At 35.4% G+C, this 25738-nt stretch overlaps 2 protein-coding genes across 10 annotated transcripts in view; both read left to right on the forward strand.

Annotated features, from left to right (window-relative positions):
- Window positions 1-7715: 7715 nt before the first annotated feature.
- Window positions 7716-11173, forward strand: dmbx2 (diencephalon/mesencephalon homeobox 2). 2 transcript variants are annotated; one of them, XM_087263151.1, is made up of 5 exons: window positions 7716-7743; window positions 7823-7897; window positions 7976-8155; window positions 9596-9771; window positions 9854-11173. In XM_087263151.1, exons 3-5 carry the CDS (start codon window positions 7984-7986, stop codon window positions 10304-10306), a joined length of 801 nt encoding a protein of 266 aa, XP_087119277.1. In that variant the 5' UTR covers window positions 7716-7743; window positions 7823-7897; window positions 7976-7983; the 3' UTR covers window positions 10307-11173.
- Window positions 11174-15276: 4103 nt separating this feature from the next.
- Window positions 15277-25738, forward strand: part of csnk1g2b (casein kinase 1, gamma 2b) — a 64285-nt gene continuing 53823 nt past the window's right edge. For 5 of the 8 annotated variants that reach the window (XR_015497183.1, XR_015497182.1, XM_087263579.1 and 2 more), the window contains exons 1-2: window positions 15324-15454; window positions 22796-23573. Coding sequence is in view for 6 of the 8 variants with exons in the window: in XM_087263579.1 (XP_087119705.1) it covers window positions 23355-23573 (219 nt within the window). In the remaining 2 variants the exon portion in view is untranslated. Of the gene's footprint in view, window positions 15455-22795; window positions 23574-25738 lie in introns of those variants that run through there. The other 3 variants (XM_087263580.1, XM_087263581.1, NM_001045850.2) reach the window with 2 other exon arrangements.

Below are 25738 nucleotides of genomic sequence, written 5' to 3' on the forward strand. Positions count from 1 at the left end.
TCTAATTTCTAGCAAACCAATAATTGAACAATAATGACCAAGTGTGTTCAAAATACTGAGTTATTTCCAAATACACCTGCCATGCCCCATATGGTCTAAAACAGGTGGGCAAATCTAAGCTTGTTTTTAATAAAAACAAATATAAATATGGATATAATAAATAATACTGCTAATAATAATAACATTATACAAAAGCAAATTGTTATTAATGAACTGAAAAAGCCTCCCGAGATGAAGAAGACATAAAAGCAGTGATTTTTCATATTTATGTAGGCTAGAAAATAATGTTTTGTAATGTTTTAATCCTTTATATTTATATCCTATATCTATTCCTATATCCTATATATATATATATATATATATATATATATATATATATATATATATATATATATCTCCATATCCTTAATATTTAATTTTTTTCATATGTAAAGATATTTGCCTATTGCTCTCTTGTGCGTATTAAGCAGTGTGTAAGCGAGGCACAACTCTGCGCTGGAGTTTAGACCGGGTTAGTTTTGGTCTAATGAAAAATCTATTTTAGTTTCTCAAAATAGCGACGGGCCAGCGGTCCGCCTAAGAACGCCTTCCTTTTTAGACCAGAACGCCTATGGGCGCACATCTGAGCGCAAATGCATTTGCTATTTAAACAGCATAGCGCAACGCCTCAAAACGACTCTTGCGCCAAGCTGAAACTACCAAACAAGTATTGCGCCGCGCCTTGCGCCGGGTGTATGATAGGGCCCCAAATCTTGGAATGCACTGATTAAGTTATTCTTGTTCAGCTTTACTTAAAGTTTAGCTTATTTTAACCTGAGTCTTGCTATAGAAGAACTGTTTTTGGGTCCCTAAAGAACCGTTAAGTGAGTTGTGTGTGTGAAAGATGAATTTTAAGTCTAAATAACCCTTTTCCAATATGAAGAATGTTTTATGTAAAGGTTCCAATGATGGTTAAAGGTTTTTCATGGAACCAGGAAAGCCATTAAAAGTCTTTTTTGTTTTTTTAAGAGAGCAGGGTTTGCAATACAGATTTTGTTTTGTATTTGAATACATGGCTCACCAACTACAGGAGGAGTGGAGAGACAATGATAGAGCCAATTTGGTGTATGAGGATGATAATTGATAAGGGCCGATGGAGGCAATTTGACAGGACAACAGGTTACATCTCTACACTTCACGAGAAGTGCCATGGGATTTTTAATGACCACAGAGAGTCAGAACCTTGGTTTATTGTCTCATCATAAAGACGGTGCTCACAGATACTTTAGTGTCCCCTTTACTAAACTGGGGCATTAGGACTCACACAGACCACAGGTTGAGCGCCAGGCTTGGGCTCTATTAACCAGGCTCAGCTCAACTTATAGCTTCAATGAATAAGTGGTCTTGTGCTGCGGGGTGATATGGCTGTGGCACTGAAAAATGTAAAAATTAGCACTGAAACACACTTTGAATGTAGAGCAGATCTTAATCTAAGACATTTTAACCAGCTTACATTAACATAGAATGCATTTTGTTTTGAAATGTAAAAAATAAGAATAGTGACGAAATTAAAAACTCAATTGTAGAAATGAAACCTTTTAAAAATTTTACATGAGCATTGGTTTTTAGAATGGCTTGTCATTCACAAAATAATGAATATTTGCTCTATATAGGTCTACAAACCTATAGAAATTATTAATTGAAATATTAATAATTGTCACTTTTCAATTTAATTTAATTAAGCCCACAATGTTATGCTTAATATCTGCAATGCAATATACACTATTATTTAGCTTATGATTTAGCTGCTTATTCACCTTCAAACTTAAAATGAATTTAAACAAAAACAATTTTTGAATTCTTTTTGGAACAACCCAATCCGAATGGATTGTGTGGAACCCTGCATATTTTAGAGTGAAATGACAAACGTATATTCACACTTCTTGATTGAAGTTTTTTTTTTTAACTTTAGCACTTAGTTTTTAGGATGATTAAAATTCGAGCAACACAGAGTTGCTGTAACAAAAAATCTCCAAAATAAAATAATATCTAGACTATAATTTGCTTAAGTTTTTTATTTGTTTAGAAATGTTTATGCACAGTAGTCAACATTTAAAGTGGGTCATCACCTTTCATCAAAGTTGAGAATTGAACAACACCCATTCCTGTCTTAGGACAATTTTGCAAAAACATTTTTGTCAATTTTGCAAAAACATTTTTGACTTGACATTCACGCAGAATACATTTCTGCATTTAAAAAGAGCATAAAATTTTGCAAAGTATAATAAAAAATTACAAAATAAAGATATGCACTTTTCAAAGTGAACTCATTTTAGCTTGAACTTTAGAATGGTGAGTCACCTATATGGCCCATTCACACAGAGCACATTTTTGTGCTTTAAAAAATGAGACACTTTATAGTAGAAATTAACAAAGCACAATTTGAGCCCTAAAATTGCTTGTCATTTACAAAGAATGACTTTTTGTACTTAAAATTTGAGATGCAGGATGTTGGAAAATCTTTAAAAGTTGAATTTATTTGAACATGGCCTACTCTGGCGCCTGAACTGCAGCTCTGAACAAGAAGTTTGGCCAGAGGAAAAATGGTTGGGTCCGACTGTGCCTGGTTTCTCTAAAGGTTTCTTTTTCCTTCACTTTCGTCAATTGGTGAAGTTTGTTCCTCGCCGCTGTCGCCACTGGCTTGCTTGATTGGGAATTGTGGAGCTGCGTATCGATGGATTTGATCTAAATTGTAAAAGCGCTATAGAAATAAAGATGAATTGAATTGAATATTGTGATTATGAACAAATTATTTTATATATTATATTATAATTTAAAATTTAAATTTTTAAAAACATTATTTTTAATTCAGCACTGCATTTTGACAATAATATATGTAAGATAAGCACAGCCATCAAATATGTCTATCTAGCACATGCCTACATAGATCAAAAAGAAAAAAAGAAAATCAATGAAATGCAAAACTGACCCCTTATAGACTGCATTGTTTTAACTTTACCAAAGCAATGTGTTAAATAACACACACAGCTTTATTAAAAAAAGAGTTTGAAAGTTTCATGTGCGTCAAAAATGAGCATTCTTAAATACTGTACCACTTCCATATGCTTGATATCTTTGTATGTTTATGAAAAAAAAACTGATCAAAATACGTGATTTGAAAGCATAATGAGTTTACACCAGCCTGGCCTGGTGTTTTTAATGCCGCTAATCTGTGTCTTTGTAAGTGGATCCACCAGCACACATCCTCTAAACCCCTTTAAACTCTACAGACAGGGTCTAAACCTCCAGGACTCCTTGGCTACAGCAGGCCGCTAGAAGACTAATGGGTTTGCATCCAATTACACAAATGTAAATAAACATCAGAATGAGAAAATTCCAGACGCATCCACCATCGAGTGGGTCGGAGAAAAGCCCAAACGCAATCTCAGTGGGCTGGAGATGAAAACGCAGCTCTCATTACGGTCTGAGCTGGAGTTATGAGGTGGGGATGGCGGTGTGTGTTTGCGCTTTGGGGGGGGCACTGGGTTTTTTTTTTTTTATTGGGGAGGGGGGTCACACACAACCAGCGTCTTTGTGTGGCTCTAATCCTCCCAGCCAACACAGCTTTGGCCAGGTTTCATCATGAAAGTGCCATGAAATAACTACTTTTTTTTCTTAGCAGCAAATCTCCACTAATCCCACAGGCTGAAGAGACAAAGGCTTCTGGGCTCTGAGCTCCAAGCTTTTAATGGGGTTCAGAGGCTGCTCAGCTAAGGTTCTTCTAAATGACTTATTTTGAGCGGACACTAATACAGCTTGACAGGCAAGAACATCGCAAAGGAAGAAAAAGGCAGAGCCTTGAAGGCAGGGAGAAAAAGTTCAGCAACAATCATTCTGTGATGGGCTGAAAGGTCAGTCAGGTGTGAAAATATCAGAAATGGAGGGAAGTGTTGGTGTTGATGAGCTGTTGCTTAAATAAAGCAAACAAAACAAGTCAATGTGATGTAAAATGTGAAAACTCCAAGCTTTAAAAAGAGTTCACAGTTGGCTCTGTTTCATCAACAAATGTTTATTTTTAAACAGTTTTTGGCTCACGTTTGGAAACTAATTTCACTCTTTTTAAAGACGACTGATGCACAGATTGGAATCAACTGGAGTGGAGATGTAAAATATACTGGGATGGGGAAATGGTGTCATTCATTCATTCACTTTTCTTCGGCTTAATCTGTTTATTCATCAGAGGTCGCCACAGTGGAATGAACCGCCAACTTATCCAGCATATGTTTTTACACAGCGAATGCCCTTCCAGCTGCAACCCAGTACAGGGAAACATCCATTCACACTCATTCACACACACACACACACACACTATGGCCAATTTAGTTTATTCAGTTCACTTATAGTGCTTGTCTTTGAACTGTGGGGAGAAACCGGAGCATTCGGAGGAAACTCACGTGAATACAGGGAGAGCATGCAAACTCCACACAGAAGTGCCAACTGACCCACTTGGGACTCGAACCAGTAACCTTCTTGCTGTGAGGCGACAGTGCTAACCCCTGATCCACTGTGTCGCCTGGAAATGGTGTATGGCCACTGAAAAAGATGGGCACTGTATCAAAACTTTGCTGCATTAAAATGGAAATGGTCAACCCTTAAAACATACTTTAGTGAAAGTAGAAAAAATGTTTACATTTAATTGTAATAAATGTAAACTATTAAACATTAAATTGAGCAATAGGGTGGCTCGGTGGCTCAGGTTAACCCGGTTGCCTCACCGCAAAAAGGTTGCTGGTTTGAGTCCTGGCTGGATCAGTTGGCATTTCTGAGATTGCAAGTTCTCCCCGTGTAGGCGTGGGTTTCCTCCGAGTGCTCCAGTTTCTCCCACAGTCCAAACACATGCGGTAAAGGTGAACTGAATAAACAAAATTGGCCGTAGTGTACTAGTGCGTCCCAGTACTGGGTTGTAATAAATAAATATATAGATATAATATAAATATATATATATATATATATATATATATATATATATATATATATATATATATATATATATATATATATATATATATATATATATATATATAAAGGATACAATTAATTGTAACTAAAAAACACTAATTTTACTGCATTTTCAAGAAACATTTCTTTAAATTATTAGTGTTAAAAACATTTCACTGCTAAATATTCTTATTAAAAGGCACCTATTTTACCCATTTTATAAGATGTAAAATAAGCCTTTGGTGTTTCGAGAATGTGCCTGTAAAGTTTCAGCTCAAAACACCCCTCAAAACACCATTATTTATTATAGCCTCCAGAATATGCTCAGTTTGAGGTCTGGTCAGAATGTAGCTGTTTTTGTAGCCTATGGCGTTAAATGCAAATGAGCTGCTTCTCCTCACCTGCTGATCCCACGTGTGTGTCTGCTTCTCCAGCGTTACAGCAGATAAACAGCAGTCAGTGACAGAGACAGACTCGGATGAAGCTGAAATACAGTTCATTGGACAAAAATACCAAGTTTATTTCATGTATTTGTGGTGGACTTTATTCAAGCCTTTCCGAAATGATGAGTCTCACATGCATGACACCATGCGGCTGTGGTGATTGTAGCGGTTAAGAATTACAGTGATTTTACTGTCTTTATTAAACAAGCTCTGTTTTAAAAAAAGTTTAAAACTTATAAAACTTATAGAAATCGCAGAGAGTGTTAACAGATATTTTAATCCAAGTTAAGTTGAAAAAGAAAATGTTATGTGGACATGTGTATACATGTTATTATAGAAACATGGCACCTGTCAATCAATTCAGAAAACCACACTCCTCTACGTCACGTTGTGGTGAGCCTCAAAATCACTGGCATTTGGGTCCTATTTTAACGTAAGGAAATTTTTAAAAAGAGACTTAGGTTTCTATCACACCAATAAGACAGTGGACACACTATACATATACAGAGTTCTTTCCAAACAGCTTACAAAACTTGATTTTCATCATAGGTGCCCTTTAAATTTTCACTGCTAAATGAATCTTTAAATATAGCTATAATAATGCAAATTTGTAAAAATGCTAATTTTGTGTTAACAGTTTTGCTCCTAAATATTTTGTAGGATCCAATGATGAATAGAAGGTTAAAAAGTACAGCATTTTGTGTGTGTGTGTGTGTGTGTGTGTGTGTGTGTGCGTGCGTGCGTGCGTGCGTGCGTTTGTGTGTGTGTGTGTGTGTGTGTGTGTGTGTGTGTGTGTGTAACAATATAAATATTTAAAAGAAATTGGTTTAATTCAGCAAAGTATACTATAAAATAATGCTTTTTGAACTGAGCACAACCCAGTGCTGGGTTGCTGCTGGAAGGGCATCTGCCATGTAAAACATATGATAGATATGTTGGTAGTTCATTCCCCTATGGTGAACCCTGATGAATAAATTAACTAAGCTGAAGGAAAATGAATGAATGAATGAATAAATAAGCTGTGCTTTAAAGTTAACGAACATGAAAGTTAAATGAATATATTCTTGGCAGAAGATTACCAGAACATTTTCCATTTTTAATGATTCCTATTAGGCTATTGTTTTTACAGCGTAGCATTTACTTCCATTTCACTAATAATCCCACAATATTCTACATTCAGAAACTTTGTTGTGAAGATATAGAGATCTCACTGTGCAAATCTGCTTTCCTAATGAATTCCCTGACTGTATAGGTCCAAACAAACAAACCATTCCAGCAGCAAAGTGGATATAAAAGTGAGCCAAATGTGAGGTGAAGCTTGTGTATGTGTGCCAGTCTCATGCCAGTGTAGTCCAGCTCCTGTGTACACACACACACACACACACACACACACGCACACACTGAGGAGTGCGCAGTGGCCCTGATACTCGTGGGAAACATAATCTAGCTCTCCACATGCCTCGCCTTCCTGGCCCTGAGCTGCACAGTGTCAGGATTTAGCAGAATTTACATCTCTGAACCTCCTGAGCCGCTCCCAGCCGCTCGGATGATCTGATGTGAGGTGACTGAGGTTTCAGCTGGAGCTAAACTGCAGCTCGAGCTCAATGAGAGAGGGTGTTGAGAGATGCATGATGGGATAATGACAGGGGATGACGTGCAGATTGCTTGATACATTTGCTTCATAAACGTCTTGTTGACTTGCTGCATAATAACAACCACTTTAGATGTAGACTGCACATTGCTCGGCTTATATGTCTTTCATTTGACTGAGAATTTTATTTATTTTCAGATGCTAATAGCTTAAATCCTTCTTTTTTGAGAAGATTTCTGGTACATTTAGCCCCAAGAAATCACCCTAATAGGCCACTTGCAGAGTGCATTCTCAAATTGACATTTTCTGGGCAAAATATGGGACCAGTTAGCAAAACAAACCAGCCGAGCAAACACCCCCCTCAGAGTTAATACTAACAAAAGCTGGGGACCGGCGGAGAGAGAAGGAAGAGAACAACGGACAATCAAAGGCTGTTATTTTAATCTGCCCAACCCCAGAGATTAGCCGGCCACATTGTTTTAATTGTTTTAAAGGGGGGAGTGCAGCTCGCCCGCTCATTGAAGGGAGATGCTTTGCCTAAATCTCCCAAGTTCAATAGTTTCAAAAACTTGAGCCCCTCCAAACCCCCCTTTCTCTCCCTCATCCCACTTAATCCAGGCTAATACCTTTCTTTCTATTGGCTAATGGTTGGAGGAAGCTGAAGTTAATGCCTCTTAAATAGTGGAAACTGAGCTGGAGGACCTAAACCACAGTCAACGTAGAGCACTACAGGTCTGGCTTTAGTCAAAGAAACTTCATTGTAATATTTTGTGGATTTTACCAGCCTCTTTGAAATGTTTGTTTGGGATAGGAGCATCAAAATCAACTAGCTGTTGCCTGCATCTATTTACCTCAACCTGCTGACGTCCACAGTTCGTTGAAAGTGGTGAGTTTTCATTGTGTTGTTTACTTATAGAGACTGATTGTTTTAGTATGCGCACACTCACACGTTGTATCCTCTCAGTCAGCAGAATGAATTCTGTGTATTTCTGTGGAGCAAGAAATGGCCAGGGGGGGTTTCCGTTGCAGCGCGTCGGTTCGTTGTTTCAGGAGTCTCCCCAGCAGATGGCGCAGCGGTATCAGGTTCACTCAGCGGCCAGTCCGGCGTCCGTACAAACCTTCACGGTGGCGGAGCGGCTAGCAGGTGAGACGGAAACCATGCACACTGATAGATTAACACGAAGAACGGATTAAAGCTGCATTAAACTCATTGAAACTTGTTTCGGCGGCAGATTTGTAGACCTTTTAATATTATAGGCCTAAGCGTAAAAAGAAACAATGTAGACTTTGATACAGTTTGATACATGTTTAGTGAATCAAACAATTAATAGTATCAAACAACGAAAGTAAAGTAACAAAGTAGTTAATGCATTGAGTTAAGCGTGAAGTTTTAAAGCTTTTTCCATTTTCTTGCCAGCCTACCAAAATATATTTTAGTTTTATTAAACATAAATGAATACAATTTAATAAAATAAAAGGTCAAATTTACAAATAATAACTTTTTTCATAACACAAATGTGTTTAATTTTAAGATATTAGACCTACACTTTGAATCACTATATAAAAAAGTTTCATTTGTTAATATTAGTGCACTATCCGTCATAAACTATAATAAAGAGTTGTTAACCACAGTAAAAAGTAAATGTTTAACTAACGTTCACATCAATTTTAATTTGATGTTAGAAAATAAAACCCTATTGCTTAGATTTACTGCAGTCTTTAAAGATTATTATAAAAATATATTATAATAAAAATAGAAGGTTATAATTGTAAAACAAATTATATAGGGTTTATACATTAATATATATATATAAACTACCGGTCAAAGGTTTGGGGTCAGTAGGATTTTTAAATGTTTTAAAATAAGCTTCTCCAACTTAACTTCAACGCTGCATTTCTTTCATCAAAAAACTGTACAAATTGTAAAATTGTGAAATGTTATTGCACTATGAATAAACTGTTCAAAAGTAGTTTATCATTTAATTAAATAATTTATTCCAGTGATTTTAATGATGAATTTTCAGCTTCATTACTCCAGTCTTCAGCTGATTCTTCAGAAATTACTCTAATATTAGTTATTATTATTGTCATTATTATTATTAACATTTTTATTATTCAGCAATAATGACTGGAGTAATATTTTTTCATTTAATAAATCCTGCCTTGATGAGCAGAATTATTTTATTAAAAAAAAAAACATGAATAAAAAACTGACCCCAACCTTTCAACTGCTAGTGTATGTATGTATATTTGTATATATAATATATAAACAAACTATTGTGAAATACATGCAGCTGTTTGAAATGTAATATCCTACATTATTTATTTGCATAAGCAAAGTTGTACAAAGTTAAATCATAATACTTGTTTATGCTACTTTTTTAATTAGTTTAACTTTTGGTTTATTTTCACATAGGTAAACTTTATGTTGTTTCATTTTCATCATTTCACTCATTCAAATATTAATTTTTTTATTACTCTTAAAACATCTACAAATAAAGGTGAAAACATCTAAACCAGTTAAGTATTAATGCTATGTATCATGAATTACAAGCAACTAATAAATGATATCTTCTTGTTGTAGAACTTATCCTTGAGGCACGCTACGGGAACCAGCAAAAGCAGCGACGCAGTCGCACAGCTTTCAGCGTGTCCCAGTTACAAGCCCTTGAAAAGGCTTTTCAGCAAACCCAATATCCAGATGTGGGCATGAGAGAGAGACTAGCGGTCTGCATCAACCTCCCAGAGGCCCGAATCCAGGTGAGAGCCTTACGAACATCACCAACATCCAAACAATAAAATTAAACCTGGCACCATAGATTAACAAAGCATGTTTCTTCAGGTGTGGTTCAAAAACAGACGTGCCAAATTTAGAAAAGGTCAACGCTTCGCACCTATTCCAAAAGAAGAAAGCCAAGTGCATCGCTCTGCAACTAAACAACGGAAAGAACTGGTGAAGGATCAAGAGAAAACCTATAATTCTAAACCTCAGTCCTCTATTAGGGAAAACAACCCCATTTCTTTATCAGCAGACTCTGTTCAGCTTCATTCCCACCCCAGACTGCACTCCTCCGCTGTTCTTCCATTCATCACTGCTGAACATTTCCAACAACCAATGCCTCATGCACTCGGCCTTCTGTCTGCAGGTCTGCCATTCTCTCCTACATATGTACCTATAATACATCAGCAGCACAACACAGGCATCGGTCTTGTTCCATTGGGGAAATCCAGCAATCTCATGCTTCAGTCTGCCTGTCAATCGAAATCAATGGTTCACCGACATTTGGACATATAGTGGTATCTCCAAAAAATGCTCACTGGGATGTGAAAAGCGGACAGGCTTTCATGTTTTACAGCAGTTTTTATGAGGCATTTACACAACAATATTTTTCAAACTGCAAATTTATAGGGTGCACTTTATTTTATAGCATGTGTACTTACAGTGTATTACCTATGAAATGACTGGGTAATGTTAAGGTTAGGTTCAGAGGTAGGTTTAGGAATAGTACCCACTTTATGTAATGACTATAAAAGCACATAGAATGCACATGGAAAAAAGGTCTAAAATAAAGTGCTATCAACAAATTTTATTCGTTCAACATTTGAAAACAGGTTTCAAAATTTAAGTTTTTAAACAATTCTGTTATTGTTTTTATATAAACAACAATAACACATTTTTGTGCAAATGGTGAGGTCGTGTAAGCATATTACATGTTCAATGCTTAGAGTTCTTGACAACCAAAACAGCAATGGTGGACTATGATCATGTGCACAAATGCCTGGTCACCCTAGTGTTTTTAAAAAAATGCCATTGCCAACTAGGCCTATCATGATATGCATTAACAAAAAACATCATTTTAATATGTTTGCTGATCAGTGTGAATGAAAAACTTTCTAAAATGCAAAGAAAATTCTTATCTTCTTATAGTACATTTCTTCATTTAAGCACACCTTTGGAATAACAGAAAGGTTTGGATTTGTATCTTTTTTGTATTTTTATAAGTGTTTTTTATTGTGTATGATTGACTTATTTTGTCACCTTTCATGCTCTGCTTTGCATAGCTTAGAGCATTGTTAAGAACGATTGTGTTGCACACACGTTTGAGCACTTTGTAGATTTTTATGAAAATTTGAATACAAATAAACATGAAAAACTTCTTAATCGTTTGTATTCAATCTTACTGTGTGCTTGCATCATGACTTCTGTGAAATCCAATTGTGGATTGCACGTTTGATCTTTATTTTTGTCAAAATGTGGACTATTATCAGCATTAACTTTTAGGTTATTTTTTATGTGCACAGTTACGTTCACATTTATTTCATGTATTTAGGTAAACACCTGCTTCAAATTATATTGCTTTTAAATAACCCTATTAATTGGGTGTTATCAACTGATATGGGCTAGTAGGGGCGTTTTGCACCTACCGGTAGGGGTAGACGTTAATAAAATACAATTAATGGGAAATTTAATAAATAATTCTTGTTAACTTTCAGATGCAGCTGTATGTGATTTATAGCTGATTAACCATGTGGATGGATGATAACAGCCTTTTGAGACTACCAGGTGCCGAGGTCCCCTATTGGCCCATATATCAGCTCATAACCACTGATAATGCCCATTAAATTTAGTGATAAAATGGGATATCTATATTTACCCCAGCAGGGGTTGTATCAAATTACATTCACAAAAGCGATTTTTACATATACATTAAATGCAAGTGTGTCTAATATGTCACATGACATCTGTTAAAATGTAAAGTCAAAACATGAACTTAAAGATACGTTTTCTCATTTAATATGTTTGTTTTAAATGCTTAAAAAAATCTCTCTGACAAATGGGTCTGAAGGAAAGAGTATAAAATGTCTTAAAGTGTAAGTTATCCATCATTTAGTGTGTTTACAAGCAAAAACAATATTCTGATGTTATATGAGTCCTATAGTCTTTTTTTGTAAAACATTTGTGTAAAATAGTGCTTTAATGAACTTAAGCAGGCAGTCAGTTTCTTTTTCTTAGCCCAAATAAGACTGACATGTCTTATAAACACATTTAGTAATTTATTTACCATAATTGAAAAATATATATCTATGCATGTCCATTGTAAGGGTTATTATGATTTTACCACATATTTGGGTAAACTGTCAAGTTTTGGTGAAATGAGGACTGAACGTCATGGTCTGTGATGGTCTTACAGGTGAGTGGCCAGCCTCAGAAAGAGGTGTTTTTTTTCTTAAAATATGCAGTAATTTTTGCAGTAATTAGCCTCATTTTAAATTAAATTATGAAGTTTAAATACTTTTTAAGCTGTATTTTTTTTGCTGGATTAGCTTGTTAGGTGGTCATCAGCCACCTTTTTGATGTACCAAAAACATTTTCTAAAGATTTAGAAGAAAAAAATAGGTTAATACTTATTTTTTTCAAATACAAATGCTGTTCATTTTTATATAATTAGAAAAAGGATACTGTTAAAGGCTTAAATTAAAAACTAGCCTATTGTCGTTTATTAGGCAAACACAAACTGGCCAGCACATTCAACTTTCCTCAGTCACGTTGAAGCAACAGCCAAAAGAGCTTTCAGCTTGGTCTTAAAGTTTTTTTTGTATGGTTATTTTCTTAATTTATTATGGCATAGCAGTCAAAATTGGATAAATGAGCTTGTGTATGTCAGTAAGGGGTGGGTATTTTTGCATTATTATAATAATATTAAAAGGAGTTTGTTCAGATTTACTCACTAATTTACTCTTACTTTACCTTCAGGCCATCCCAGATGTAGAACATTAAAGATTGTTTACCTGAAACCGAAACCAAGGTCCTTATGTTATTCATGGTATGCAAGTCAACGCCTATCAGCACTTTGAGGGTAAAAAAAACTTATACAGGCAAAACAAAATGAATATCCCACTAATGGCTATTTTTTTACAATGCTTTAAAGAAGAAAAGCAATCTGAATGTGCAAAAAAAAAAAAAAAAAAAAAAAAAAAAAACTAAACATTCATTTATTTATTTTACTTCTGCTTAGTCCCTTTATTCATCAGGGGTCACAGCGGAACAGTGGCGCCCCCAGAAAATTTTCTTAGGGGTGGCCAGAAGAGGCCGCACCAAATCTTGGGGTGGCACAAAAAAAAAATGAATTCAGAGTAATGTTATATTTTTGTTTTTGGTAAATGTAATAATGTAGTTTTTATTCATTTAATTAATTCTTCTTGAAATATTGCTATTTATTCCTTGAAGTAATTCAGGAAGTACATGGTCAAACCAAATAAAAATCTATGTTTAGTTTAAAAACACTTTTCATATATATATATATATATATATATATATATATATATATATATATATATATATATATATATATATATATATATATATATATATGAAAAGTGTTCATTACTCAGTAAATATTCATATATATGCTTTTATTGTACATCATACGGTATATGCCAAGTCTAAAATGAATGAAGATTAATGAGTTTATTATTCCCAGAGATGGGTTGCAGCTGGAAGGGCATCCACTGTGTAAAAATGTGCTAGATAAGTTGGCGGTTCATTCCACTGTGGCGACCCTGGATTAATAAAGGAACTAAGCCGAAAAGAAAATGAATGAAAGAATAATGAGTTTATTAATAACCCAAACAAATGAACAAACTGAACAAAAGGCATTACTATATACACACTCACTATACCTAGTAATATCATTTATCCATATTTCTTTTTGAGCCATTTTATAAATGCAGATTCTTCTATTGTAACCTTAAGGTAAATATTAAATTGCCATTGCTGTCTATTGAAGGTGTGTGCGTGCTGTCAACGACGATCGGGAAGGGAGGTGGCGGTTCTAGTTTAAATGACTCCCTGGGCGAACCACCCTATACACCCCCACCTTCCTTGAATTGTTAGATTTGTTATTCAATAAATATAACAATTTATTTATAATTATTTTAAATAAAAAATAATAATATTATTATACAATTATTATTCTGAATTAATAATAGACATCAATCCTAAATATTATTGGAAAACAACAACTGGAGTGATATGCCAAGATAACTTAAGAAACCTTTTGCATGAAAATGAATAATGACAATTCTAAAGGATACAAAAAAATGTATTATAGAATTATCTGTGGTCTTAGACCAGATCATGGCTGAGAAATCATGTTATGAAGTCTTACCTCCCTGACGATTATCTCTCCTTTCTGCTTTAAAGGCATGCTTAGTGAAAGTAACATCATCATTATATTATATAAACTTTAGTCGACTTTCACCTCTGCACAAAAGGCTGTTACTCCGTTTCACGGCGCATGAGCGGCGCGTATTTTGTGGGCGTGCATGTAAACAACCAACCGGGATTCACACAGGAGTGCGTGAGGCGCGCGGGAATGGTTTTCTGCGCGCATGCGTCAGTTTGCTTTCACCAGCATTCAGCATTGAACCAGCACTAAGAGGGAGAGACAATGAATCAGCTACGTCAGTAACACCAACAATAATTTAGTGGCTGCATTTTATTTATTTAAATATTGGGAATTTATAATTTAAATCAATAATGTCAACAGCAAAATTATGTTGGGGTGGCCACAGGGGTGGCCAGAGTTTACCGAGGGGTGGCCGTGGCCACCCCTGGCCACCCCTTGGGGGCGCCCCTGCAGCGGAATGAACCGCCAACTTATCCAGCATTTGTTTTGCACAGCTGCACTAATCTGGGAAACACCCATACACACTCATACATACACACGCACACATACACACGGCCAATAGTTCTATAGTAGTAATAAGTAATATAGTAATAAGTCCTATAGTACATGTATTTGGACTGTGGGGGAAACCGGAGCACCCGGAGGAAACCCTACATCATTTTTTGGCTACCAATAGCTTTTCCACCATACTTTGTGTCTGTGTGTTCACAACAAGCTTCCTGCATTTATTATTAGTATCCACAATATAAGTATTATTCCAAAATCCAGTTCAGAAAATGCGACTTAACATCCATTTAAAAATATATTTTCCTTCCATTCATTTATATTTCTGGCTAACCCTAACCCTAACTCCGAAACTAAATCTCATCTCCGGCTTCCCCCTTAAATAACACTCCAAACATTTACACAACCAGTCCCTTTTTCCCAAAAGATGACTCTGGTATTTCCAGTTTACAACCTCCTCAACTGTTGATCCAGGCAAACAATTGAGTTTTTGGCCAGGTGGGGTCGGTAGTGAGCTTTAGTTGCGCCCCACAACGCCGCCGCATATTCTCCAATCCATCTACGCACTTTTGAGGACGTATCCACAGCAATGGGAGTGTCGGGTGACGCCGGAGCTTCGCTCACCGAAACGGTAGGCTTAAAGAGACAACAGCGAAGCCGGGCTAGTCTTTAGTGGAGAATTAAATCACTTTACATAGCCTAAATAAAGGACCATGTCGTGGCACACTACATAAGGGACTCACACGCAGGTAAAAACATCTTTACGTTTCCTCAGAAAAATCACTCCTTCGTTTTAATCGAAAGACTGAAAGGTTCGCTGCTAAACGGCTAATGTGATGTTAGCCTAGCCGGTGGGCTGCTAAGCTAGTTCATTTGGTGGAGGATTATTGTCATGTTTGTCTAACAAGGCTTGGAGTAGTTCAGCTGGTTTGTCGATATTTCATTTCCTTTTTGGATATGAAAGGGAATATATTTTGCTTCAGATGTGAAATGAAATCCATTTCGACGTGTGGTGGTGATATTTTGACGGGCTCAGCTAGACAGACACTCATTTTAAGGACGTTTTTAACCTAAGATAAAATCAAATAAAATATTCTGAATATTTTTAAACGCATTAGTTCTTAAACATATTTTTCAGTATGTATTTTTTTTTTGCCAGCCCGCGATGTAGAAAGTTTTTAAAAATGTAAAATAAATGATTTTATAGACGAATGTGGTGCAGGATTGATATAAATATGTTACATTTGACAGCTGATTTAAAAATGCCATCTGAGAAGTGTAGCATCAGCTAACTTACTAAAATCATCTGAGGAATTTGAAAACATTTTTGTGTTAAGCTTAAGGAAGTGAGGTATAATGTGATATAATCTCAGATTATTTTAGATTTCAAAAAAAGCGTCTAGTAAGTTATCAGACTAGACAGTTGTCAGCAAACTAGAGGAGTGTTAAACTGTGTCTCCCAGTTTCACATAGAGGCTAAACAAATTGTATGGAAAATCCGACTGTGCTTAAGGAAATAATTGACCAGGGAGCTCTCTTTTGTCTCTCAAGCCCTAACCAGCACCACACTACAGGCCTTGTAGATCAAGACAGAAGCTGTTTTATGGCCCCAGCTTCTCTTTTGGCCATCTGAGAAACTAGAGGTTGACTTCTCGGTTTTTACGCAGCCTCTAGCACTTGCATATTTCCTGTTTGCAAGCTACAACAGCTGAACTGTGATGCCTTGCTTGTGCTGAAACCTACTTTATTTTCACTTGGTCTTTTTCCAAATAAGCAGAAATAAGTCGTAAATGGGTTGTTTGCTGGCTTGTCTTGTTTTCTTGTAGGCACTGTGACTCAAAACAGCTGTGAGCTCTTACTTGGCAATCACTATTAGTCAAGCAATTTTAATGCCAGATTATGTGGTATTATGCTCATCATATTTTGCCTTTATCTGATGCACTTTTACATCAGGTGTTTTTTTATGATGACGTTCCAGTGTTATCTGTTATGTATCTTTCGCTAAATTGAAGCTAGAGTTCAGATTTTTTTTAATGATGTAGTTTGCCGTCTCGGTTTCAGCCAGTGATAAGTTGTTTCTGATCCAAGTAGATGAAAACATGGCTCATAATTAGTACTTCTAGTTCTACATATCTTGTAATTACATCTGATCACTATCTGAGTGTTTCCTTGTGGCATGACTTTTGCAATTCGCTCTTGTATGAGCTAGTAATAAGCATTTTTGATAAGGTGTGGTTGTGACCAACAGACAGATTTCAAACCTGACGCGCATTATGTACAAAATCGTGTGTCTTGTATGAAGTATCTTGTAGGGCTGTGCGATTTGGGGAAAATATCTAATTGTGATTTATTTAGTTATTTATATTTTTGACAGAGATTGCGATTGGATTTACGATTTATTTCAAGCTTCATGCTGATTTTAATTTAAGCTTCACCTCTTAAAGTTTGCCTGTTTTTGTTCGGTGTCTGACTTTGATACCAAAATATTCCCATATTGTAAATTATGTTTTTATTTGATATTATCTTTTAAAGTTTGTTTTCTTTTTTTATTGTGGGCGTAGTTCAGTTGCGCAATTTTAGATTGGGCAGAACGAAAGTGTGCTCACTCAATTCTCTAGTAAGACTGTCACACACACATTTGCTCTGGGCGGGGGACGTTAAATAGTACACACATTTCATATGGCACATTTCAAATTGCGATTCGATTTTGAATAATCGCACAGCCCTAGTATCCTATATCTAACTGAATGCAGTTTAGGGGTGCACGACATTGGAAAAATCTAATATTGCGATATTTATTGATTCTGTAATTTGTATTTTGGAATATGAATACAATTTCACTAGATAAGTTGAATAACTATTTGGAACACGTTTATAATTTTAGATTGATTGGGATGATTCTGTAGGGGAGTAAATAAATAATATACAAACATAGATACATTTAAATAAAGATAAGTATCCAGGTTAAATAAACAGCATTTTATTGTTTTATGAGGAGTCGAACTGTATTCAGACAGAAATACAGTGATTAAATTATCAAATGTAAAATAATACTAATAGTCTTCGACGTATAAACTATTGAATAAAATTTATTGTTATTTGTTTGTCAAAGTTACAAACGCTACAATAATATATACCTAAATGCTTTTCTAATCCACACACAGTCACAGGCCTCAAAAAACACTTGCAAAATGATAAATTATAATCCAGACTCAGTATTGTGTATACTTGGGATGTGGCTATTGCGAATGATCATATTGCGATATCGATGCTGCAATAATGTATTGTGCAACCCTAATACATATACTTAATAAAACAACATATTGTAAAAATGAACATGCATGATATTGGTTTTGTGGTCACTTCAAAATGCTGTAAATGATCATTTTTTATTTCAACTTTTGAAATGACTTTTAAAACATTCAGATTGCTGTATTTTAGTGGTTAAAAAATACATTTTCATGTTAATCTGGAGGACATGCCCAAGATATTGATTGAAGTATTTGATTGATATTGTTTAACAGTTTACAAAAGGCTCCATTTGTGAACATTAGTAAATTAAACTAAACTGACAATGAAAATGTGTGTTTATTAATCTTAGGTGATATACATTTCTTAGCTAATGTTTTAAAAAGCTAATTTGAATCAAAAGTTGTAACTGTTTCATTCAATTGAGGAAACAACTAATAAAGTTGAACCAACATTAACATAACTTCTGTGAAAATGTAGCTATATCTCACTGTTAATGCATTTAATGTATTGACAACCCATTATGATAAGACCATATTTTAAAGTTCCTTTTCCAGTTTACTTTGTTTACATGTGTGGCCACATATCACTGAAAATTGTTCAAAGATAATTTCTTGGATTTAATATATTTTTCAAGTTAAGTGGTGATCAATTTATCTGAGCTGAATTTAAACTAACCAATAAAGTTGAACATGACTAAACTTAATTGGTTCAAATTTAACATATATATATATTTTGCGACATTTTTGCAAAAATTATATTTTTTGTGTACCTTATTATTAGTGATTATTATTGTGATTATTCCTATTAAAGTAACACTTTTTTGCAGCTTATGTTAATATTGTGATAATAGCATATTTCATCATGATAAAAGCTTCAGCAGTTATTAAAACAAAAAAAGTTTATACTATCATTTGCCTAACTTTTTGTCCAAATAATTTTTTAATTGCATGGTGTCATTTACAGCTATTTTACTGCTCCCTATCGAGCCACCTCAATCCTAAATTATAAATATCAAACATGTTTGTATTGTCATGCAAAAACTGCAATACAACAGGGCCTACTGAGTGTCAGTCATGTTTGGTATTTGTTTATCTTATAATGTCATGTTTGATCATGTGGAAGATTATAATGTTACAGCTAAGCTGTGTTCTTCCATGGTTTTAAAATCAATTAAGATTTAGCGCTTAGTGTGTAAGAGGCCTTAGCGAACATCCCAATGCTGGCCACACTGCTGAAAGTGGAGTTTAGATTACTCTGTAAATATGTGCAGTGCATTTTTACAAAACAAACATATATAATTTAAAGTGGTAGAAAAAAGTGATAAGAACAGAGATAAAGAAAGCTTCTGACACTAGTGATATGTTTTTGTATGAGCTCTGTATTAAGAAGCTCTTCATTGGTTGAGTTTTTGTTCACAGTTGAAGTTTAGTGAGGCCTTAATTCCCTGCTTGTTCAATGGATTATATAACCCTCTGCTTATTATTCACCTTTGTGCAGCTTCTACAGCTTGCAATTAAGATCCAATGCATCCTGTGATTGATTTCATATTATGAATTGATGTATGGAAATTCAGTCTCTTTCCTAAAGGAATGGCCAACACCTCTGTAACTGATACAGAAGCTAAGCTGACGGGATTGCTGATGCATTTATTATTCTGACTGACATGACATAATTCTTTTTTGCTCTGGCTAAAATATTATAATTTTCTCCATTTAGAAAAATGAGCTGTGCATTAATAATCGAATTCACTGAATTTCTGATTCATTCGTCACTTGCTGAACAAACACCGCCTTGGATGTTGAAATTAAATAGTAAATTCAACCTCCCACCCTTTACATGAAGATTTTTTTTTTGTTCTTCTGTGAGCTGATTGTCTATTTCTCATCAGTTCTTGTCTGGTGTCCTTTTACAGCCAGTCAGGCCGCCATTGATCGTTTTAAGTGCATTTTCTGAAGGAAAGCGCAGCCGTCTTTCCAATAGTTCTTGCACCAACTCTTTCCATTTACATTAACAGTAGTGCTGACCCTGGATATGAAAGGGGGGGGTGTATAACAGAGATCCCTGACCTTCTACATCGCTTCCCCTCTCCATTATCAAACACACAGGTGTCGTCAAAGTTCCTGTTGGAATTGGAATCTGATACGGGCTCTGTTAGGCTTGTAATTCTCAACCGTTCTGTTCTTCACACTCTGAAAAAAGTCTCATCACTTGGAGGCAGACCAGCTAAATCTGTTGGGATAATGTCTTAAACTCTTATTGCCAAAACTGTGATGGGGTGTTTTTTGTTTGTTTGTTTGAAGTAGCATCCATTTGTGTCTCCTCAGCTTGTGATTCCCTTCACGGCATTGGCTTGTATGCAATACTTTGTCTTTTGCTATTATTGATTAGGTTTATTGGACCTTGAGGTTATATGAAAATGGATGCCATGAACATCAACAACCAGGATTGATGTTTGTGCTTTAAAATGATCTCATCATGCCTCTGTTCATCATTATGCAGCGTGCTTTATCTATTTGAAATGTATGGCTCAGTTTAATAATAATGCATGGAAAAGTTAGTAATTAAACTGAGGATACATATCATATTAAACTGACAGATTGTGTAGAGGTTTGTTTAGTTGTGTGTTGTTTAATTTACTTTTGACTAATTTAATTAATTTATCAATCTTTGAGATTATATAGTCACAGGTTTATTATTCAGAATTAATTTCTGTTTTTGAGTATCATATAATTCTCTGATTGTCATAATCTGCTGCCTGCTTTTATGCAAAATGTTATAGTTTTTATTTTTTTCATATGATTTTGTTATTTACAACAAAATAGTTTTGACACAATCTACATTGTAAAAGCGCTATACAAATAAAGCTGAATTGAATTGCTTTAAAAATTGCTTTAAAAATGAAAAATTTTCTTGTGATTTTTATTTTATTTTATTTTTTTAAAGTTTAATTCTAAATAGTTTTTTTTTTTTTAAACAAAAATGAAAACATTTTTAATAAATGTATATTTAAATAAAACGGTCAGTATGCGAGATGTTTGGGCAGGATTGTTACTGGACTTAACGGGCCAGTACTGCCTTGTCACAAAAGGTTAATTGGGCTAAGACCGTTTGTCAATTGCCCCCTCCCTACGCCCCGCCCTCCTTAGTTACTGTTGCTGTGCCTGTCAAGCTTTCATGCGCATAGCTACGATTGCTAAGCCACGATTGGTGGGTGGCGGTTTAAGGGTGTGGCTTAATGAAGGGTCGATTGCGTGCAAATACAGTCCATGGTTTTCGCTACATTCATTCTTCCATAGCGGGGCGCCACACCAAAATTCATTACATCTTCTCATTCAAAATATTCAGTCATTGCTGTTTTTTTTTAAATAGCGGGTTATAATTGCACTAAAACGTATTAAGATAAATTAATTATAACAGCGCAAACTTTTCTGCAATCATTCTGTAATGTAGTAGTGCTGTGCATAATTTTTGTAAAACCTTTAATGTGACATGACAGACTGACTGACTGACAGGGGCATGATGTGTGAGGCTAGCAAACACGATGCTGCTTTCAGTTATGATGAACACAGTTTCCATAATTGTACTTCATTTATAGATAAAAGTCTATGGTTCTGCATACAATGAGTTTATCTTGCTGGAATTTATAGCCGTTTTACTTTACTTCAGGACGCATTAATGTTACTCTGTAGGTCTATTGGAGACATTCTTACATATTCCTAGCAAATCTAATAAATGTTGGAGACATACTTGTGACATAAACGCATCAAATTGCGCTTCAGCAGCATATATATATATATTTTAGAGCAAAGAACAGAGGAAATCTGCATGCAAGCAAAGAGATTCGCATGCTCGTATGACATGATTGTAATCTCGATTTGTAATACTGTGCTCACGATGTTTGTCATTGAAATAACACCATAGGTAGTTGGTAGATCTGTGTAAAAGGCCTGCCGCCACAGCTGGAAAATAAACTAGAGGAAACACTGCAGTCTTAGGGTGCTTTCACACCTTGACATTTGTATTAGAACCTGTCTCGTTTGCCCAGTTATTGTGATTCGTTTGGGATATGTGAATCCTGCAATCGCGTTTAGATCCGCACCAAATCAATCTTTCCAAAATCGCCTGAATGAGGTGGTCTCGGCTCGATTTGAAACAAATTTTGTAGCGAATCGATTGTAGTGAGGAAGTAAAACAAACTAACGAACCAGGCTATATCACATTGAATTATGGTTATGTAATAGCCATATATATGGCTATATGAAGAAAGAATTATGAGTAGAGCGGGATGTCATTCCTATTCATAAATGTGTGTTTCATGTCAAATACAAAAGTGAAAGCATGCTGAAATATTACAGAGTGCTGTTTATTTGTTATAAAAATAGACTTATAATTGTTTGTATTAGGCCTATTGTTTTGTTCATTTCTGCACTGAACCCGTGAAAGAAAGACCAGCATTGCAATCTGCTTCATGATTTGACAACAGTCTATCTCTCTCTATAATTAAATCCTATAATGCATAATTCTAGCCAAATTAATAATTTTTTATAAATTTATTGATTCAATAGATTGATTTTTTACAAATTTATTTACATCACAATTGTAATTTTTTAAATCGTCAGTTGTTTTTAAGCAAAGTTATGCTGAATAAAAAGTGTATGTACACCATTATGTTTGGCTTTTTGACCTTTTTTTTTTTTTTTTTTTTAAACTAATTTTGGCTGGACAAGTAAAAATCTGAACCAGTGGGGCCAGTAGAAAAAATTCTTAGCGTTGACTGGTAGATCTAAATGTACGTTTGATTAATTAATATTGATCAGTATTCTGCTTTTGTCTTTCAGGGAACGAGAGGACGTCAGGCTATACTTCTGGATCTGGAACCTGCTCAAGCTGCTGGTTCTGTCCACGTCTGCACACAGCAGTGTTAGATAATGAAGAATGTTCACCGTATTACCCAGGACTGACTTCAAGGAAACCATGAGGAGCACAAGGGGACGTTCACTTGTTGGGTTCCACTAGCAGGAATTGTGTATGTCAGTGTTGAGGAGTCTGTGTGGGTGGATGTGTGTGCGCGTGCGTGTGCGTCTGTATGTGTGCGTATGCTAGCATCACCTGCCTGCTTCAGGCAATGACATGCTACTCTGAGGACTACTGTACAGTAAAGGATTCCCATCCACCCAAGGATTAATGCAGGGTCGACACTTTCGGTGATACCCACCGCATCTGCAGAAGACATCGCTTCCTGCTCCGCAGAAATCACCGTTATATAGATACTTTGAAATCTCTTCACCTGTTGTCTTCTGGCTATCGTCCCCACACATTCCCTTGGGGTTGTTTTGAAACTTCTCTGTTTTGCATGGCAGGGGAGTAACCGTGGAGAGGCCAGGGTATCACAAGCTTATGGATTTTGAGAAGCGAGGTGGGAAGGGAGAGACAGAGGAAGTAAAAAAAATGTCGAAACCAACCGGTAGTAGGACTGGGGGCCGGGGAACAGGGAACTCTGGGGTCCTCATGGTCGGCCCCAACTTCAGGGTTGGGAAGAAAATCGGCTGTGGAAACTTCGGTGAACTGCGGCTGGGAAAAAACCTTTATACAAATGAATATGTGGCCATCAAACTGGTAAGTAGAAAACTGAAAATGTGTTTTTGGGAATATCTTTTGTTTTGGACAACGTTCATCTTAAAATTGCTTCTTTTAAATTATGATAATTTAAATATTAAGCTAGACTTTATTTGCTGTAGTTTTACCTTTAGATATTAAAATATACTGTTCATGCCACAAGTTATTTCATTGGGTATGCCATCGATTAAATGGTTCTCACCAAAATAACAATGGGCTATATGCACAGCTAGTGTTTTCACCTACTGATGAACATTCGGTGAAAGCTTAATGTGGCTATTTTTAATTTCATAAGGTTCCTTTTACAACATAGTATTTAGGGTTGTAACGGTATGAATTTTTCACGGTATGATAATCGTCTAAAACAATACCACGGTTTGACGGTTTCGCGGTATACGGTATGTTACAAATGTTACAAAATAATAGAACAGTGAAGCAAATTTGACTTTTTCCAAATAATATATTTTTAGTTACTATAAACAACACCACTTACAATGAACAAATAAAAATAAGAAAATAATAAATAATGTGTCAAAGTCCAAATAAAGTCCAAATAAACATGGTGCAAATCCTCAGTAAAAAATAGATATAAATATTTACTATACTATAAATAGTTACATAACGAAACTAGATTCAATATGGAACATCCTTAGGTTCTATGTGCCAGCATGGATTTGGATGTGGTTGTATGCAATGCAGACAAACAGCTGCATCTTCATTTGCGTCTTTTGAAAACAGCAAGAGCAGCAGTTCGTCTTTGCTGTGTCACTGTTTTGTCATGTTTCTGTGCTGCTGTGCATGCAAAAGTACTTAGTATGAGAATTATTTCATGCAAAACTTTTTTTTTTTTGCGTTTTATTTAGCCGCGCATAAATGTATGCCTTTCTCTCATTCCGTGTTGTTCAAAAAGCTTGGTCCACAAACAAAAGCGAAACCTAGGCTTATTGGTTGTGATATAGCGAGTTTGAACCAATCTGGGCATGGAGGAGGGACAATGCATCAATGTATCATGTCTGATTTGTCCGGAGACACAGTGACGAGCGTTTCTTTGTCAAATCAGCATTGTCAAATGTTGATGACGTAACCGCACTGATTCCGGAGCCGAATGTTATGTGATACATCACTGGAAAGCTGAGATTCTCTTCTTTATGCCAATCTTTGAATTGTATGAATCGGATCAGCGGATCAAAAGTTATTAAACATTTAAGAGCAATACTTATTTTTAGCCGCGGGCGGCTGTCTCGGTCTTTAAGGGTTAAAACCGTTGATATGCAATTGTTCATGGTATGATAATCGTGCACGTTCAAATCGTGGTAAACCGTCATACCGGTATATTGTTACAACCCTAATAGTATTATATGTAATGTAATTAAAATATAATCAGTTAAATAGACTTAAGCATCCATTTTGTTGTTAAAGCGTAAAAAGAGACGAAAGGCTGTTTAAACCAGGCCCCGTCATTAGCAGCAAGCTAGCGCAGGAATTCCATTGAAAATACTGGGGTACAATTTCATTCCATATTTTAAAGACATGGCACAGAAAAATATAATTGAACACAGTGCTTCTTGTTTGATCTGATGCCCACTTTATATCATATCTCAGCCAGGCAGTGAAGATGGCTGATTTAAAAAAAATTAAGATTAGATCTTAAATGTGGCGATTTTGTATGGGATGGGATGACAATTAACCCTCATACCTCATTAGCAGTTAAAGGGATAGTTCACACAAAAATGTAGCTGTGGTATGTTCTCACCCTCAAGTGGTTTTAATTTTTTTTATTTTGCTGAACACTGAAGAACCTATTTTGAAGAGAGTTGAAAAAACTGTAACCGATGACTTGAATAGTAGGAAAAACAAATACTGCCAATGGGATTTTTCATCAAAATATCTTCTTTTGTGTGAACAGATGAAAGACAGACAAATAGGTTTGGAACAAGTGAAGGGCGAGTAAATGATGACAGAAATTTCAGTTTTGGGTTAACTACCGCTTTAATTTATTCACTCTCAGGCAATTTATAGGTCCATGTGTTCTTAATGAAAAAGATCCATGACGTATATTGTGTAAACTGTATCAATCCATTCTTTAAATGTAAGTGACTCTAACCTTTTTTTTTATTACTTTTTTACTAGCTGCCAAAAGAATAACAGTTTCTTTTCTTTATTAA

Source organism: Danio rerio, chromosome 8 (genome assembly GCF_052040795.2).
Source record: "Danio rerio strain M-AB ecotype USA chromosome 8, GRCz13ab, whole genome shotgun sequence".
Lineage (NCBI taxonomy): Eukaryota > Metazoa > Chordata > Actinopteri > Cypriniformes > Danionidae > Danio > Danio rerio.

What these genes read in the sequence shown, in the direction of transcription:
- dmbx2 (XM_087263151.1), top strand. Translation starts at nt 7,984, where the DNA reads ATGAATTCTGTGTATTTCTGTGGAGCAAGAAATGGCCAGGGGGGGTTT. An exon ending in GGTGGCGGAGCGGCTAGCAG is followed by an intron (nt 8,156 to 9,595) that starts GTGAGACGGAAA and finishes TTCTTGTTGTAG; the next exon opens with AACTTATCCTTGAGGCACGC. An exon ending in TCCCAGAGGCCCGAATCCAG is followed by an intron (nt 9,772 to 9,853) that starts GTGAGAGCCTTA and finishes ATGTTTCTTCAG; the next exon opens with GTGTGGTTCAAAAACAGACG.